Source organism: Bos taurus, chromosome 1 (assembly GCF_002263795.3).
Source record: "Bos taurus isolate L1 Dominette 01449 registration number 42190680 breed Hereford chromosome 1, ARS-UCD2.0, whole genome shotgun sequence".
Lineage (NCBI taxonomy): Eukaryota > Metazoa > Chordata > Mammalia > Artiodactyla > Bovidae > Bos > Bos taurus.
In genome coordinates, this window is record NC_037328.1 from 154,384,887 (window position 1) to 154,401,463 (window position 16,577).

The window sequence follows — 16,577 nt, forward strand, 5'->3', positions numbered from 1 at the left end:
TTACACAGATTCTCAACAAAAGACAAGCATAACGTCAAAGTGAGGAAAGAAGTGTTCTAAGAATCAGGAAAGAAACCCCCAGTCCAGACCCTGTTCTCTTATCTATTTATTAACCTACGTCCTGGAGAAATGGATGAAACGGCAAGGCCTTAGGACCTTAAGATGAGAGAGTGAAGGGGCCGGGAGTTCCGTCCCGTCTCCTCCTTAGGTACCTTTACGGAGGGCATGCAGCCCGCAAGTTCACACTTTGAATTCTGACGCCAATCTGATGGTGTTTGGGGGTGGGGTCTTGAAGCCACTGTCCTCAGGGCTGAGTGATGGGATTAGTGCCCTTCACAACAGAGGCTCTCAGAGAACTTTCTTGCCCCTACAGCCGTGAGAGAACACAGTGAAAAGATTTCATCTATGAACCTGAAGTGGGCTCCATCAAACACCACGCCTACCAGCATCTTAATCTTGGACTTTCCAGCCTCTAGACTGTGAGAAATAAACTTCTATTGTCTATAAGCTACCCAGTCTCTGGTATTTTGTCGTAACAGCCCAAACTAATACAGTATGACTTTCACAATCATGTTTCTGTAAAAACATATTACAATATGCTTCTGTAATTCCATATTCCTAAAAATAACGGATTAACAAATTTATATCATTCCGAGAGTATAAGCATAACCCAGACTTCTAATTTTAAATTCAAAGTACACTTTTGTCCTATTAGTTCTAACGTTTTGAGTCACTGCTTCACTTCCATTTCAACAGACATATGACCCTCTTACATACAAATGGGGGAGAGGTACTATATCAAAAATAAATGTAAATGACGTAAGGATACCTCCCACATCCTTTCAAATTATTAATCACATGTAAATAGGACACATAAATGTCTTTGCAATAAAACCTGAAGTCTAATTTTTACAATTTCCTCAATGACTGAAGAAAGTTTAAATTAATGTTTTCTTTACTTATTCAGAAAAAGACAACTTTTAAATTCAAAACGTTGAATCAACTATATTAAAAAAAAAAAAACAAAAAAAACTTTTAACCAACTTAAACCAATTTGAAAAAAAAACTATTAACCCACTTAAACTTTTAACTTTGGACTCTAGGAGCTATAGAAAATACCATTTGAGAAAGGGAGGCAACCTTGGAAGCTCTGGTCAATATCAAGAAATAATGTGCCCGTACGTCAGCACCAAGTGGCTTTTCATTTTCCTTCCTTAAAAAGAAAATAAAATATATAAAGAGCAAACTTTTCCCTTATTTAACAAAAGTCCTTTTGAGATATGAAACTTAATCTTTCGTTAGAGGGAAAAAACTATGGAAGCCAAAAAGTCTGAATGTTTCTTAAATTAAAAAAACAAATAATGTGTAGTCTGTAAAGTATTCAAAGACTATAAATTTTTCAAGGCTCAAGTCACCGCATCATGCCAGCTGTAGGATCTGTTAATCCAAATGACATACGTAAGTATTTTGCAGCCCCTTTTTGCATCCAACTACCTGCTTTTTAATTAAACATCAGAGCTTCTGACTAAATTATTATAATTTTTATTGATTGCCTATAACTGAACAATCACTGGTGGTTATTATTTTGAACTGTGTCTCTTGGAGTCAACATTCTATTTAAGTATTATTTGAAAAGTATCCTATTGCCAAAATCCACAAGATAATACATTTTTTCTAATGCTGCAGTTTGGGAAAATACACTCAGAAATAATACCATGTGAGATTAAATTGTAAAAATAATTAGGGTCAGCTAGATGACCTACCACTGAATACAAGGAATTAAAAAAAAACCAGAGTTAAATAGACAAATTTATTTTAAAATAATCTACAATAATTTATATTCCATCTTATGCCATTTATACTATGCCAAGATGTTGTCTGAAATCTAAGCAATATTTTGAGTTTCCCAGAGAATGCCAATAACTGGTCTGAGTTTTCTCTAAACTGACTCTTAAAGCAACAAATTTTCACGTGAATTTGTGGCCACATAAACACAACCTAAATCTTATAAAAAAGTGAGGCAAAATGATGTTACTTTTATACTGGTAATTATAATACTATACTTTAAATAGCATTACATTGACTCAAAAACCATATACCGTTTCAATGAACTTTTACAGAATATCATAATTTGATCAATAAAGATATTTAGAAACATAGGGTAAAAAAGGGAAAACTTAAAAATGTTCACCTTCAATTTATTTCATAGGTCACTGTTATACCATCTAATAAGATAATTAAAAACATGCAAGCAGCTGGTACTACAGCTAAACAGATTAATGTAATAGTCTGTAGTCATATGCGCTGGCAAGGGGCTCGCCTCTTTGGAGAGGAGAAGGTCAGCTGCCCTTGGGAAGAGGAAGGGGGTGCAGGAGAGGGCCCCCGCGACGTGGCCCCACGCTGCAGCCACTAAGGTGAATGCAAACCACTTCTCTGCTTTCACACCGAGCAAGGGTCTCTCAGTTTTAATGGTGAAATAAGAAACAGAGAAAGATTATTTAATGACAGAAGACGTTAACGCTGGTCTTTAAAAAGCACAGGATACACTGCATGAATCAGTAATATCATCTCAATTCTTCTAATCTTTCCATTTTATCACATCATCTACAGACTAGTTGGAATACAAACACATTTTAACAGAAACTTCCAAAACAAAGACTTAGTCTATTACCCGGGCATCATAAAATCACCCTACTGGTGCCTTAGGAGTTAAATGCAGCCGTATGCTATCTGAATCAATGAGGCAAAACCACTAGAGACACAAATCCAAAGTGAAACCTCAGAGCCTCTGAAAACAAACCTGTGAGCATTAGGCACATGGGGCTGTTGTCAGGGCCCACTGATTGCAAATTTCACATCTGTCAAAATTCCAAAAACCTACCCCTGAACTTCAATATTCGTAATAAAACATCTTCCTTTTATCTCCACTATGTGTACAAGCTTATTACACAAAGCCAACCTGGACTACGCATCTGAGACAGACTATTGAGCCTTGGGCTTAGCTTGCTCTCAGTCTCTTTCTGGGCTTCCCAGGTGGCACTAGAGGTAAAGAGCCCATCTCCCAACACCGAGCAGGAAAGAGGCACGGTTCGATCCCTGGGCTGTGAAGGTTCCTTGTAGGAGAGCGTGGCAACCCACTCCAATGCTCTTGGCCTGGGAAATCCCATGGACAGAGGGCCTGGCAGGCTGCAGTCCGTGGGGCTGCAAAGAGTCGGACAGGATTAAAGCGACAGCACACAGCACACAGTAGCCTCTCTTCTGCTGAAAACTTCAGTTATTTTCCTGTAGGACATACTGCTTTTAAATCTTCCTTTTGGTGTCTCTATATTGGCACACTGTAAAAACCTTCTACAATTTCAGAAGATTAACAATGATGACGATGATGAGGATGGCGTGGACTGGAAGATAAAGGCAGTCAATGCTGATTCAGCGTTTGGCACATAAGAATAACCCATGAGCGCCTTGTAACAAATGTACTTTGTTATTCCCACATTCGAGGAGAGGAGACTGAGACTAACACTTGTCCAGAGTTTCCATGTGGAGTCAGGGTGTGAACCGACATACTATGTTTGCGGTGATATTAGCAAACAGAAAACAAAACCACCACAACAGGAAAAGGCTATGCCCTCTTACTGACAAGCTAAGACAACAATAATGTAAACCAACAACAGAGAGCGTATAGACTTAGGTGACCACGACTGAATTCCAAAGCTAACACAAGCTCATCATGTGCCATAACAGGGCACACACATGGCCGGCTCAGTGAGCACTGGGGCAGCGAGGTGCCCGTTCACCTGAGGCAGGCATGCAGATGGGTAATAGTGATCCATAGCTGGGCACTAAGACTTTCCAAAGCCTTTATCTTATGTAATTCTAGCTCAACCTTTAAAACGGTTGTGAGAAAGAAGCAGATCGGACATTATAACGTCCATTCTACAGATAACAAATTAAAGCTAATTGTTAAAAATAAATAAATAAAGCTAATTGTTATCCCAGACACACGCATATATAGCTTGAGTATCCTGGTACTAGGTTGACAGTCAGAATTATCTGTGAAGAAAGATCAGTATTTCTGAGATGGTCTAAATACGAAGGTAGATGTGTTAGGCTAAAGGATATTTGAGGGTTGAAATATTCACATTTTTCTAATTAACTATTTCTCCTTGCTTTAAAGAGCTCTGATATTAATGGAAAAATAATTTTCATTTTTGAACTTTACTGACAATTCTGTTGCCACTGTAGTGTGATTCTGCAACAATTCCTAGGTTTTATCTGTTAACCTGATATGAAAATAGACCCTAGAGCTGTGCTTCTATGAAGTCTGCCATTTAACCCAAGTGTCAAATTCACAAGTAAGCTCATTATATTGTAAGAGCTATTGCCTACTCAGTAGAAAAATATTCATTTCACACCTTAAATACTATAATACTATTTAATAACAGCACTGGCCTGCCAACTATTAAAAGCTCATTTTATATACTGTACTACCTGAGCTTTTTATCTTGCCTTTTTAATTCCAACAATAAATTAATATCCTACCATTACAACACTGACAGGCATTGATTAAACTATATTAGTTAACAACATTAGTATTTATTGTGCAAAGTTGCATTAGGAGTTCATTTTCCAAGTACAATTATCATTCAATAATACTAAGATACCTTAATCTTCCAACTACTCAAGAACAAAATAAACTACAGGATGACACTGCCTTCATACTAACACGCTTCTCGTAACTTTACATCCGTTAGTTACTGTAATTAGCTAAACTACAAAAGTGGCTGTGAAATTCAACAATAAAATCGATGCATACATATGGACTTCCTATTCTTTGAAATACATCTTGATTTTCCTTTTGTCTTGGTTTTTTTTAAACAGTATTTATATCTAAAATGATACTTCTACCATAGATTTCACATGTATTATCATCTTAGCATTCCTCAGTTACATGCCAAATGAGCACTTACTTAAGTATCGTTTACAGGGAGTTCCCTGACAGTCTAGTGGTTAGGATTCTGCCCTTTCAAACTGCTGGGGCCCTGGTTCAACCCCTGCTTGGGGAATTGAGGTCCCACAAGCCACACAGTGCAGTCAATAAATAAAGAAGTGAATATCTTCTATATTTGTCTACTTTTTAGGTGTGATTAACATGTTTGGATAGAAGATTCTACCTATTATTTAATATGTCAATTCCAAGCTTTCTATTACACTTCAGCACTCAAAAAAGGGACTGGGTAACTCCAATATTTATAAGGTATTTTGTTAACGGAGCCAAACAGGACATTAACAATAGCACTCAATGCAACTGCAGATTACGTTTTATACACTCTGTATTAGCAAGAAACTTAAACAAAGGAAGCCTTTAGTACTGTAACAGATATACTGGAAAAACAAAAGCAAAATGGATTATAATGAAGTTTAATACATGTATACATGGGCATTCATTCTAATCATCCTACTCTAGGGTAACAACAGATATTTACAATGACTCCACCTACTTGATAAGTCTGCAGGACAATCTTATACCACAGCATTCTTTACATTTGTCACCGTTTTAAAGCATAGGTTATAGTTCCTTACTATTCTAGGATTAGAAGCCTCTAAGGTTATGTATCTTGTACAGTACCTTATTTTATATCTATGTATTCATCACGTACCTGTAGGAATTAAAAGTCCCATCAGAGTCTAAAGAACTTGTTCTTCCATTTTGATTTGAATCTCCTGGAAAAAAAAGAAAGAAAAGAAAAACACTGAAATAATGGAGATTATAAAACTGAACATTTCAGTTGAAAAGCTGCTGTGTGACAGCTCCACGCAGTATACTGAGTCAGAAAACATATATTCCCTTATCTCTCCCCCAAATAGCTTTTGTAATCAGAGCCCTTTAAACCAAAAGTTCATTTTGACACTAAAATATAGACTAAGACCACCACTCGTAACTTAGATAGGAATATTACCAAAGTAACTACAAATAGGAACAAATGAAGTATAATACAGACATCTTCCTATGAATCACAAAACCCAAACTTGTAAACCACTAATTCAGACACTAATGACTCTTTGCTAAGGTGTCCTGTCCAGTGGAAGAGCTGAAGAGAACACTCATACAGCCCACGTGGCCCCTCCCCCTCCACTCTCCAGGAATCTGCTTTGCAGAGACGGACACAAGAAAGTTGAAGGGTGGTGACTGAGAATGCATTCTAAAGAGCTTTTATTACACCTTAGCAGTCTTCCCCAAACTTTATGTTTTAACTGTGGGCAAAGGCTCACCTGTTTAAAAAATCAACATCTAAAGTTATTTCTGCCTCATGTAAAACATCAAACTTTTAGGAAGAAAAACTTGTCCATAAAAGCATATTCATAAAATCAGATTAGAACAAATTTATACCTATCATTTTAAAGATCATAGAATAAATTTGCTAAGTAAGTTTTAAAAACTGCTACAATATAAAATATATATTATTGAAAGAAATTTAATTTTAGCTTAAAATTTTAAATATATACTTAAAAGTATAATTTTTATGAAAGCACAGATACTACTGTTAAATATATCACTTATTCTTAGAAAAAAATTAAATCGATCAGAATCTGATTACATTTATACTCCTAATTTTTATAATGTAAATTTCAAACATCAGGTTAGATTCACATTTAAGATATTTAAAGCTTCATAATTTAATGATTAATCCAACTTTTATTTATACTTTTAATCCACTTGAACATTCTAAAGTATCACTGAACGTCATCACAGTTGTCCTGGTTAGGTCAAATAGTAATTACAGAGCTTTCCATTTAGAAATGAGATTATTTTAAGTAATTGAATATAGCATTGAAGGTACCCTACTACTATGATTATGCTGCTCATTAATGGTTTTTGAAAGCTAAAATGCAATTTTAATGATAGCTGCCTATTTTTCTTTGCATGTTTTATAGTTGACAGATAAGTCAAAAATGTTGGTTCTCTTCAAAATCTTTGCTGTTGCACCTAAATTATTTAAAAGAATGAAAGTGGTCTGAGCTCAATTACTGAACTTTTAAGTCTACGTTTTTTTAAAAATACACTTACAGGCTTTTCTTTTTCATTAAACAAAAACCTTAAAAATGATTACAGCATTCGAAATGTTGCCAAATTTTATAGAAGAAAATTATCCAAAACACTTAAATGTTTAAGATCAATCTAGTTGAGTATATTTTGTTAATTCTTTGAAAACAGAGGTTCCATAAGATGACTCACAACATACTTCATTTGCTTTTCAAAAAAATTAATAGCATTATCATAAATAAACTAAAAAATTTAAGGAAAATTAGTCTCCCTCCGTCTTGTTAAGTGAAAATTTCCTACAACACATGTTATTAACAGCTTGCAGACACTTCCTGTGAAACGTTCCACAAGCAGTATAGAATAAGTACCATATCATACATTTAGAATGTGAGCTTTCTTCTTCAAAAATAAAGACTATGATTATTTAAATACGTAAGATCTCACCAATGGTATATTCTTGCCCTCTGCTTATATTATCACAATAAATATAAAATACTTCAAATAATTAAGAGATTTTCAGTAAACACCAAAGTTTTGTCATCAAAATACATCACAAAGGTTTCCTTCATTTTATACCTGTTTGGAAATGAATATATCACATTAAATGTAACCTTCCAAGGATGATAATAAGGAAAAAAAGCAGTTTTTCTTTCTCAGAAACATACCAAATAAGGAGTACAATCGTTTCTCTAAACAATATTAGAGAAAAAGACTTCAAGTTTGCTGCATGGGGAAAAGGTAATAAAGTTTTAAAGTGGGGAAAACTGCTTTGTTCCTTCAATTCTCCAGTTGAAATTAATTACAGCAAATGTTTATGAAAACATCTGTTCCTTACAGTTATAAATTCTTAATCTTAGTATGGACGGCTCTAGATTTTTATTTTGGAAAGAAACTGTCTGACAATCGAAAGGTTTACAAAAGAACAGGCAGGATTTATAATTCTGCAAAATTACATATACAGTGTGCTATATCCAGTACAGATTTGCATTTGTCTGAAACACTTGGATGAGCTTAAAACTGGTTGTAACCAGGAGAAATCAGAAGAAAAACAGAAAAGTTCAGTTTTCATTTAAGCTGTTATACAATAAAAACATATTGTATCACAAGAAAAAAATAACCTAAGAATTAAAAACAAATGCTACTTTACTGTCAACATAGTTTGGAGGTAAGTACAGTAAATTAAGTATTAATTTTATCAGGGACTTTAATAAATCTAATGCCATTATAACCATGGGAAGGTAAATGTAGTGTTCCTCAAAAATAACAACAGAGGGTGCAAGAGAGTTTAATATGATGTTTTCCCTTGCTGTTCTGATCCCTGAACTAAGCTGTCAGGTAGCTGTAACTGTAACAAGGATACATGGGTTGCTTTCAGATCTAACCTTCTCTCCCTCCCACCCTCCCTCTCTCTCTCACAGACACACACCCGTAGGTGCACGAAAATGCATTAAAGTACTCTCACACAAAGACCTTTAAATGATCCAACAGAACAAATGTGTTTTAAAGTAAGAGTTCCTTTCACTTGCTGGAAAAGTAATTTTAACAACAGAGTAAACTTTAAAACTACAATTGTGATTTTAAGGTGTTTTCAATATTTAATGTAAACTAACCAAAAAATAAACTCGATATATTTATTGAGTAAATTTTAAATAAATATACAAATTATATACAATAAACAGTGTATAAATTTTGTGTGTTGCTATATATATGTATAAGATTGTACAATGTATATATTTATAGGAACAGTTCATCAATTACCTGTGACCATTACAGTTTGAAATTTACATAACACATTTATTTCTCATTAATTGGTAAGTAACTTTGTAAAATGAGTTCACAACATTCATAATTAAACAAATTTGCCTGATTTGAAAAAAAAAATGCTCATAGCTATATTGTTTTTAATGAGGATACAAAGAGCATATAGTATTTTCCGTTTGTAATTAACATTCTACCTATGTATCTAACTTGTTAAAACCATAATATGTATGATGATGATTTGAATTTCAAAAATAGAATAAATTAAATTTGGACTCCTTTTTAGCATTTATTGCAGTCATGTTGAGCTAAGAGCATTTATAGTATCTGTGCAGTGTTGAAATCACGCTAAATGAAGGTTTACAATAGAATTCAATAGTGCTTTTAATACATAAACATCTGCTTTGTAAGGGAGGACCAAGATTTTAAACTTGGTTAGATTAAAAGCAAGCAGAATAATGCTATAAACAAGCATATCTACTCAATTGTGCCATCAGCTTATACATAAAAAATCTAATTTTAGGGTATCATATCATACTAGGTATGAATTCTGAAAAGTACAACATAATTTTAAAAAGGCTGACTTCTGAATTGTCAGAGAAATATCATCAAGTGTGTGTGATAAATTATTAATAGTAATGGGAAAATATTTGGTTAAACTAAGTTGAAAACAAAGCTATGAATAGCCACATTTTTAGTTATGATGGATAATATGGCATAAATGAATAGTGTAAACACCTAAAACTGTGTGAGTTTTTAAATGAATGAGGATAACTACTGAAATGTTTTACTTAAATTTAAAATCCCATTCAAAGTGAACAATACAAAAAAAGTCTATAAATTAAGCATATTCATGTGCTGACATACAGTTACGGCAAAGGATAATAACAGTGTTGTCTCTGAAAACAGTAGCCACAGAGAGTATTACATTATCTCAAGAATCAGGTGAACAATATGCTAAGTCAGTTATTTATGGCGAAAATCTAGGACCACACGTTTAGGTTTAAGAGCTAGTGCTCAAATAAATGTAGGAAATTTGTTTATTTAATAATTATTCTTTTTCTCTATTGTTAATCTGTCTACATTCTAATGATTTAATAGGCATATTTAGTTCTCTACATAATATTTTCAGATTATTAAATTAGATAATGAAATTCAGATGTAAAACAAATGCATAGCAACTATTTGAAATAACACTAAGTGGACAATTTTAATTTAAGAAGATAATACTTTTGTTATTCCTATTAAATATTAAACAGAATTTTCTTGTTTAAAAGAAAGGAGAATGGCATCAGCAGAGTGGCAGAATATACAACTCTAAATTCTCATCTTCCAACAGAAACATCAGAAAACAAGAACTGTCAGAACAAACTTTGTACTGACTTTGGAAATAGTCGAAGATCAATCAGCACCAAATGAACAAGGAGTCCAGAAAAAGGCAGCCTGAAAGCTCTGTGGGGTTTTGCTCCACCCTCATCCTAGATCAGCAGCAGCTGTGGACAAGAAAGCTAGTTCCCAGGGTGTGCAAACTGCACCTGGTCCCAGGGCGAGCAGAGAAGACCATATCTGCAAAATACCGTATAAATCAATGCTAACTTGTTAGGAACTACCTGAATAACTGACTGAAGATGTTTATCTCCTTCTTCATCTAACTAATAAAAAAGGGGAAAAAAAAAAAAAAAAGGCAGGCTTTGTTTGCTCTTGAACACACTGCAAGTCAAATTAAGAGTCAGCAGACACCTGGGGCAAAAGATTACAACCAAACCATAAAACAGACCACCCAAGACCTGGGAAAAAAAATTAGCAAGAGTTTGAGAAATTAGGACATTCAAAAGCACCTGTGCATATAGGGGAGTACAGAAGGCTACACATATGCCCAGGGCAAGATGCATGGTGATGCAGAAACTGAGAAAACCATACATTTCCACATGAAGCTGGCCACTGGGAGGACTGCGAGCCTGGCTAAATGATGGGCTGCTGTAGCAGACACAGTCTGCAAAGGCAAGGAGAGGTTTGGGGTTCTGTTGTTCTTTATTTTAGCTCCTGGCATTCAAAAAATTTCTGTCAAAATCCTCACTGAACACAACCTAAGACTTCAATGTCAAAGAATAAGACTTTGCAAAAGTAAAAATGTTCCAGGAGAGTAACTAAATCAATGGACTAAGGTAATTTTCAAGAACATGGAAAACAGCAAACCCAGGAGAAATAGAGAATATGATTTCTGAAGAACCTGATTTTTGAATAACAATGTACAAATATCCCATTGTCAACAACAACAAAATCATGAAGCATACAAAGGAACAAGAAATATGGCTCATCTAAGGAATGAAAATAACTTGATGGAAACTATCCCTGAGAAATTACTGGATTTACTAGACAAAGATTTTGAAATAACTGTCTTAAAGATGTTCAAAGAGCAAAAAAAAAGACTTAAAGGAAAAAACTATGTAGCAAATCAACAAAATGATATCAATAGAGAGGTAGAAATTATAAAAGGAAATAGAATTTATGAAGCTGAAAAACACAATAATTCAATTGAAAATTTCCCTAGGGGGCTCAACCACAGGTGTGAGTAGGCAGAAGACAGAAATAACAAATTTAAACGTAGGACAATTGAAATTAGGGAGTCTGAGGAGCAAAAATTTAAAAAAAAGACTGAAGAAAGACGACCCTAACCCAAGAGATGTGTATAACACCATCAAGCACAGCAACACACACACTACGGGAACCTGACAGAGAGGAGAAAGAGGCAGAAGGAACACCTGAGGGAATACGGTGAGAAGCTGCCAAGTCTGATGAAAAGCAGAGAGCTACAAATCCAAGAAATTCAATTAAATTTCAGGTAGGATTAACTCAGAGACTCATATCAAGACACAATATCAGCAAACTATTCTAAGACAAAACAAGCAGAGCCTCTGAAGGAAGAAACAGAGAATCCTCAGTAATATTAGCAGTTAATTTTTCACCAGAAAACATGCAGGCCAAAAGAACAGGGTGGTCTCTATAGATTTTAAATTACTTTTTAAAAAATGGCTATCAATCAAGAATTTTGTATCTACCAAAATACTCATTTGAAAATGAATGAGAAGACTGTTAAGACATTTCTAGAAACACAAAAGCTGAGACTCAGATCAGATCAGTCACTCAGTCGTGTCTGACTCTTTGCGACTCCATGAATCGCAGCACGCCAGGCCTCCCTGTCCATCACCAACTCCCGGAGTTCACTCAGACTCACGTCCATCGAGTCAGTGATGCCATCCAGCCATCTCATCCTCTGCATCCCCTTCTCCTCCTGCCCCCAATCCCTCCCAGCATCAGAGTCTTTTCCAATGAGTCAACTCTTTGCATGAGGTGGCCAAAGTACTGGACTTCCAGCTTTAGCATGATTCCTTCCAAAGAAATCCCAGGGCTGATCTCCTTCAGAATGGACTGGTTGGATCTCCTTGCAGTCCAAGGGACTCTCAAGAGTCTTCTCCAACACCACAGTTCAAAATCATCAATTCTTCGGTGCTCAGCCTTCTTCACAGTCCAACTCTCACATCCATACGTGACCACAGGAAAAACCATAGCCTTGACTAGACGAACCTTTGTTGGCAAAGTAATGTCTCTGCTTTTGAATATGCTATCTAGGTTGGTCATAATTTTCCTTCCAAGGAGTAAGCGTCTTTTAATTTCATGGCTGCAGTCACCATCTGTAGTGATTTTGGAGCCCAGAAAAATAAAGTCTGACACTGTTTCCACTGTTTCCCCATCTATTTCCCATGAAGTGGTGGGACCAGATGCCATGACCTTCGTTTTCTGAATGTTGAGCTTTAAGCCAACTTTTTCACTCTCCACTTGCACTTTCATCAAGAGGCTTTTGAGTTCCTCTTCAGTTTCTGCCATAAGGGTGGTGTCATCTGCATATCTGAAGTTATTGATATTTCTCCCGGCAATCTTGATTCCAGCTTGTGTTTCTTCCAGTCCAGCGTTTCTCATGATGTACTCTGCATAGAAGTTAAATAAACAGGGTGACAATATACAGCCTTGACGAACTCCTTTTCCTATTTGGAACCAGTCTGTTGTTCCATGTCCAGTTCTAACTGTTGCTTCCTGACCTGCATACAGATTTCTCAAGAGGCAGGTCAGGTGGTCTGGTATTCCCATCTCTTTCAGAATTTTCCACAGTTTATTGTGATCCACACAGTCAAAGGCTTTGGCATAGTCAATAAAGCAGAAATAGATGTTTTTCTGGAACTCTCTTGCTTTTTCCATGATCCAGCGGATGTTGGCAATTTGATCTCTGGTTCCTCTGCCTTTTCTAAAACCAGCTTGAACATCGGGAAGTTCACGGTTCACATATTGCTGAAGCCTGGCTTGGAGAATTTTGAGCATTACTTCACTAGCGTGTGAGATGAGTGCAACTGTGCGGTAGTTTGAGCATTCTTTGGCATTGCCTTTCTTTGGGACTGGAATGAAAACTGACCTTTTCCAGTCCTGTGGCCACTGCTGAGTTTTCCAAATTTGCTGGCATATTGAGTGCAGGACTTTCAGAGCATCATCTTTCAGGATTTGGAATAGCTCAACATACACTAAAAGAAAAGCTAATGGCAAACTTCCAAGTTGAAAGGAAAAAATACCAAAATAACTCAAAGTTGTAACAAAAAATAAAGATCTCTAGTAAAGGTAAATATGTGTGCAAATATAAAGCCAGTATCATTGTGTTTAAGATTTGTGATGTCGCACTTGGTTTCCTACTGCAGCTGCTGCTAAGTCGCTTCAGTTGTGTCCGACTCTGTGCGACCCCATAGACGGCAGCCTACCAGGCTCCTTGGTCCCTGGGATTCTCTAGGCAAGAATACTGGAGTGGGTTGCCATTTCTTTCTCCAATGCATGAAAGTGAAAAGTGAAAGTAAAGTCACTCAGTCGTGTCCGACTCTCTGCAACTCCATGGACTGTAGCCTACCACGCTCCTCCGCCCATGGGACTTTCCAGGCGAGAGTACTGGAGTGGGTTGCCATTGCCTTCTCTACAGGATATAAAAAAATAAATGGATAAAAAAAATTATAAATTGATACAACTGAGCAACAATGTACAAGAAAAATTTATCAAACAGCATAAAAGGGAGAAGGTCAGAGCAGTATAGCAGCACATATTTTGTATGCTGTAGAGTTATCAACTTGAAGTTGATTTTTAAAAATTTAGGATTTAAGTGTGATCCCTGTGACAGTCACAAAGAACGTATATAAGAAATTACACAACAGGAATAAGAAGGCAACAAACAATGGTCACTACAAAACAAAAACAAAAGAACACACAACCAAACGCAAGAAAACGCAGTAATGGAGGAAAGAAAGAGGAAGTAAGATATAAAACATACAGAAAAATAACAGGAAAATGGCAGAAGTTCTTTTTATCAGCAGTTACCTTAAATGTAAATAGATTAAAGTTTCATTCAAAAGGCAGAGATTAGAAAAATATGTATTTAGAAAAACCACATTTTAACTATATGTTGTCTACAAGAGACTCATTTAAGAACCAAAGTAAAAGGATAGAAAAGATATTTCATGTAAAAATAACCAAAAAGAGAGAGAGATACTTGGCTATACTAATATTAGACAAAACAGACTGTTACAACAGACAAGAGAACTGTTTGACAAAGAAGGACATTATATATTGATGAAAGGATCAAACCATGAGGAACATACAACAATCACAACATGTATGCACCAAACAACAGAACATGGAAGGAAATACAAGAAGCAAACGCTGATAGAACTCAAGGGAGAAACAGTTCTACAATAAAAGTTGGCATGACATCTAGACAGGAGATCAAGGAGATATAAGGAAACGCAGGACTTGAACAAGACTGTAAATTAAGTCACATAAAACCCTCTAGCCAACTACAGAATACACAGTCTTCTCAAGCGCACACGGAGCACTGTCCAGGAAGCACCGTATGTTAAGTCACAACACGAGCTTCAATATAGTTAGAAAGACTGAATCCACACAAAATATCTTGTCTAACTACAAAGGAATAAGGCTGGAAGTCAATTACTAAAAACAATGGAAAATTCTTAAGTATAATAAATGCAAATGTTAGTGTCTAAAGGTAGAAAGAAAAAGAAATAAATATGTAGGTAGGATCTGTATGAACACAGTGGTTGTAAAAATCATTTTTAAAAAAACGGTGATGGTGATCTCTGATTAAACTTTAAAGCAACTTCCAGAGGGGGGAAACGATGAATTGGTAAAAGCAAACTGTCACATTCAGTTTAATGAAATTTTGAAGGAGAGGTATTAAAACATCATTGCCGGGGTCCAGCCCCGGCTGATCCAGGGTATTCGAAGGAGAGACGGCATAGGCAACCTATTTATTTAAATATTTATCAAAGATATAAAGAGTAATAGGATGAGGATAGCTCAGTGAGGAAATTCAGTGGAGAAAAGAGGCTGAATAATTCAGCCAGAAGGTGAGAGAAAGAACGACATGGGGAGACCAGGTTTTGGTGAACAAGGCCCGCACTTTATTTTCCAAAGTAGTTTTTATACCTTAAATTGCTCATAGAGGATAATGGGGGAAGGGGTGGAGTCATGCAAGGACAGCAGCTCCTGGTCCTAATAGAAGCCAGGCTTTCAAACTTATCATATGCAAAAGTTAAGGTGAATTACATCATCTTCTGGCCAGGAGGCCTGTTAACATTTTAAGAAACTTATCTTTCTCTAAAGGTGATTATTCCAAAGTCAGGCACCAGCCTCCAAAAAAGCATTGGACAAAGCTGCATTCCTATAGGGCAAAGGTGAGGTGGGCTCAATCAAGAAAAGAATTAACTCAAGGGTCCAAGGTTACAAACACTGAGGCTACTACTTACATTTCTATACACCCATTATATCAATCAATACACTGCCAAGGACATAGTAGGTAAGGAGTATGGAGACTTAGCAGCAAACACTGGCCCAATAAGTGAAAAACCCTTCACCAATACAATTTCTAGTCAATCTTTTAACTACTCAAAGGAATCTGTGTTTAGACAGTTTAGAACATCTCCTGCCTCTCACAGTTGGGAGGCTCTGAACAATCACATGTGGCCAGAAAAACCTATTCAGGCAGGCTAGAGGATTTCCAAAGGAGTTTGTAGGTTAAACACTGTCACACTCAGGAATTATTAACTGGAGCTGTAAGCTAACTCTTTTTTCAGAGAGAGGTAGTGGGGGACAGCCCCCCGTAAAGTCAGAGGTGTAGGTGAAAGCACAAAGCAGAAAGTAGGCAGACTCTGGTTTTGGGGGTAGATGCTCGAGAATTCCCAGGGGGACTCCTGAAGCTCGATCCCGCCTTTGCGTGTGCCGAGCCTCCTTCCTCATGACCTTTGTCATGGGCGGAGTTCCTCACGCTGGCTCCTGGCAGTGATAGAATTCCAGTTGAGCTATTCCAGATCCTGAAAGATGATGCTGTGGAAAGTACTGCACTCAATATGCAATATGCACTCAATATGCAATATGCACTCAATATGCAATATGCCGGCTCCCAGCACATCATGACTAAAAGCCAAAGCTCTGGCAGGAAAGACCTGAGTATATACTCCACCATTTATTTTCCCTCTAACTTAACTTCAATATTTCAGTTTCCTCGTCTACAAAATGAAGATGACAACAGTTTACACCACAAAATGTGGTTATGAAGATTAGATGAGTGCAAGTGAAGAGCTTAGTATAGCACACAGCACAACCTAAAACCTCATGAATGTTATCTGTCTTTTTATGAATGCTTTGATCAGTACTGTATCCAGTGAAGGAGTAA

General features: G+C 36.2%; 1 protein-coding gene across 13 annotated transcripts in view; it reads right to left on the minus strand.

The window, feature by feature from the left end:
- Positions 1 to 16,577, minus strand: part of TBC1D5 (TBC1 domain family member 5) — a 592,035-nt gene that overhangs the window by 289,477 nt on the left and 285,981 nt on the right. For all 13 annotated transcript variants that reach the window (XM_059886432.1, XM_059886457.1, XM_059886448.1 and 10 more), the window contains one exon: positions 5,658 to 5,721. In XM_059886432.1, the coding sequence (XP_059742415.1) occupies positions 5,658 to 5,721 (64 nt within the window). Of the gene's footprint in view, positions 1 to 5,657; positions 5,722 to 16,577 lie in introns of those variants that run through there.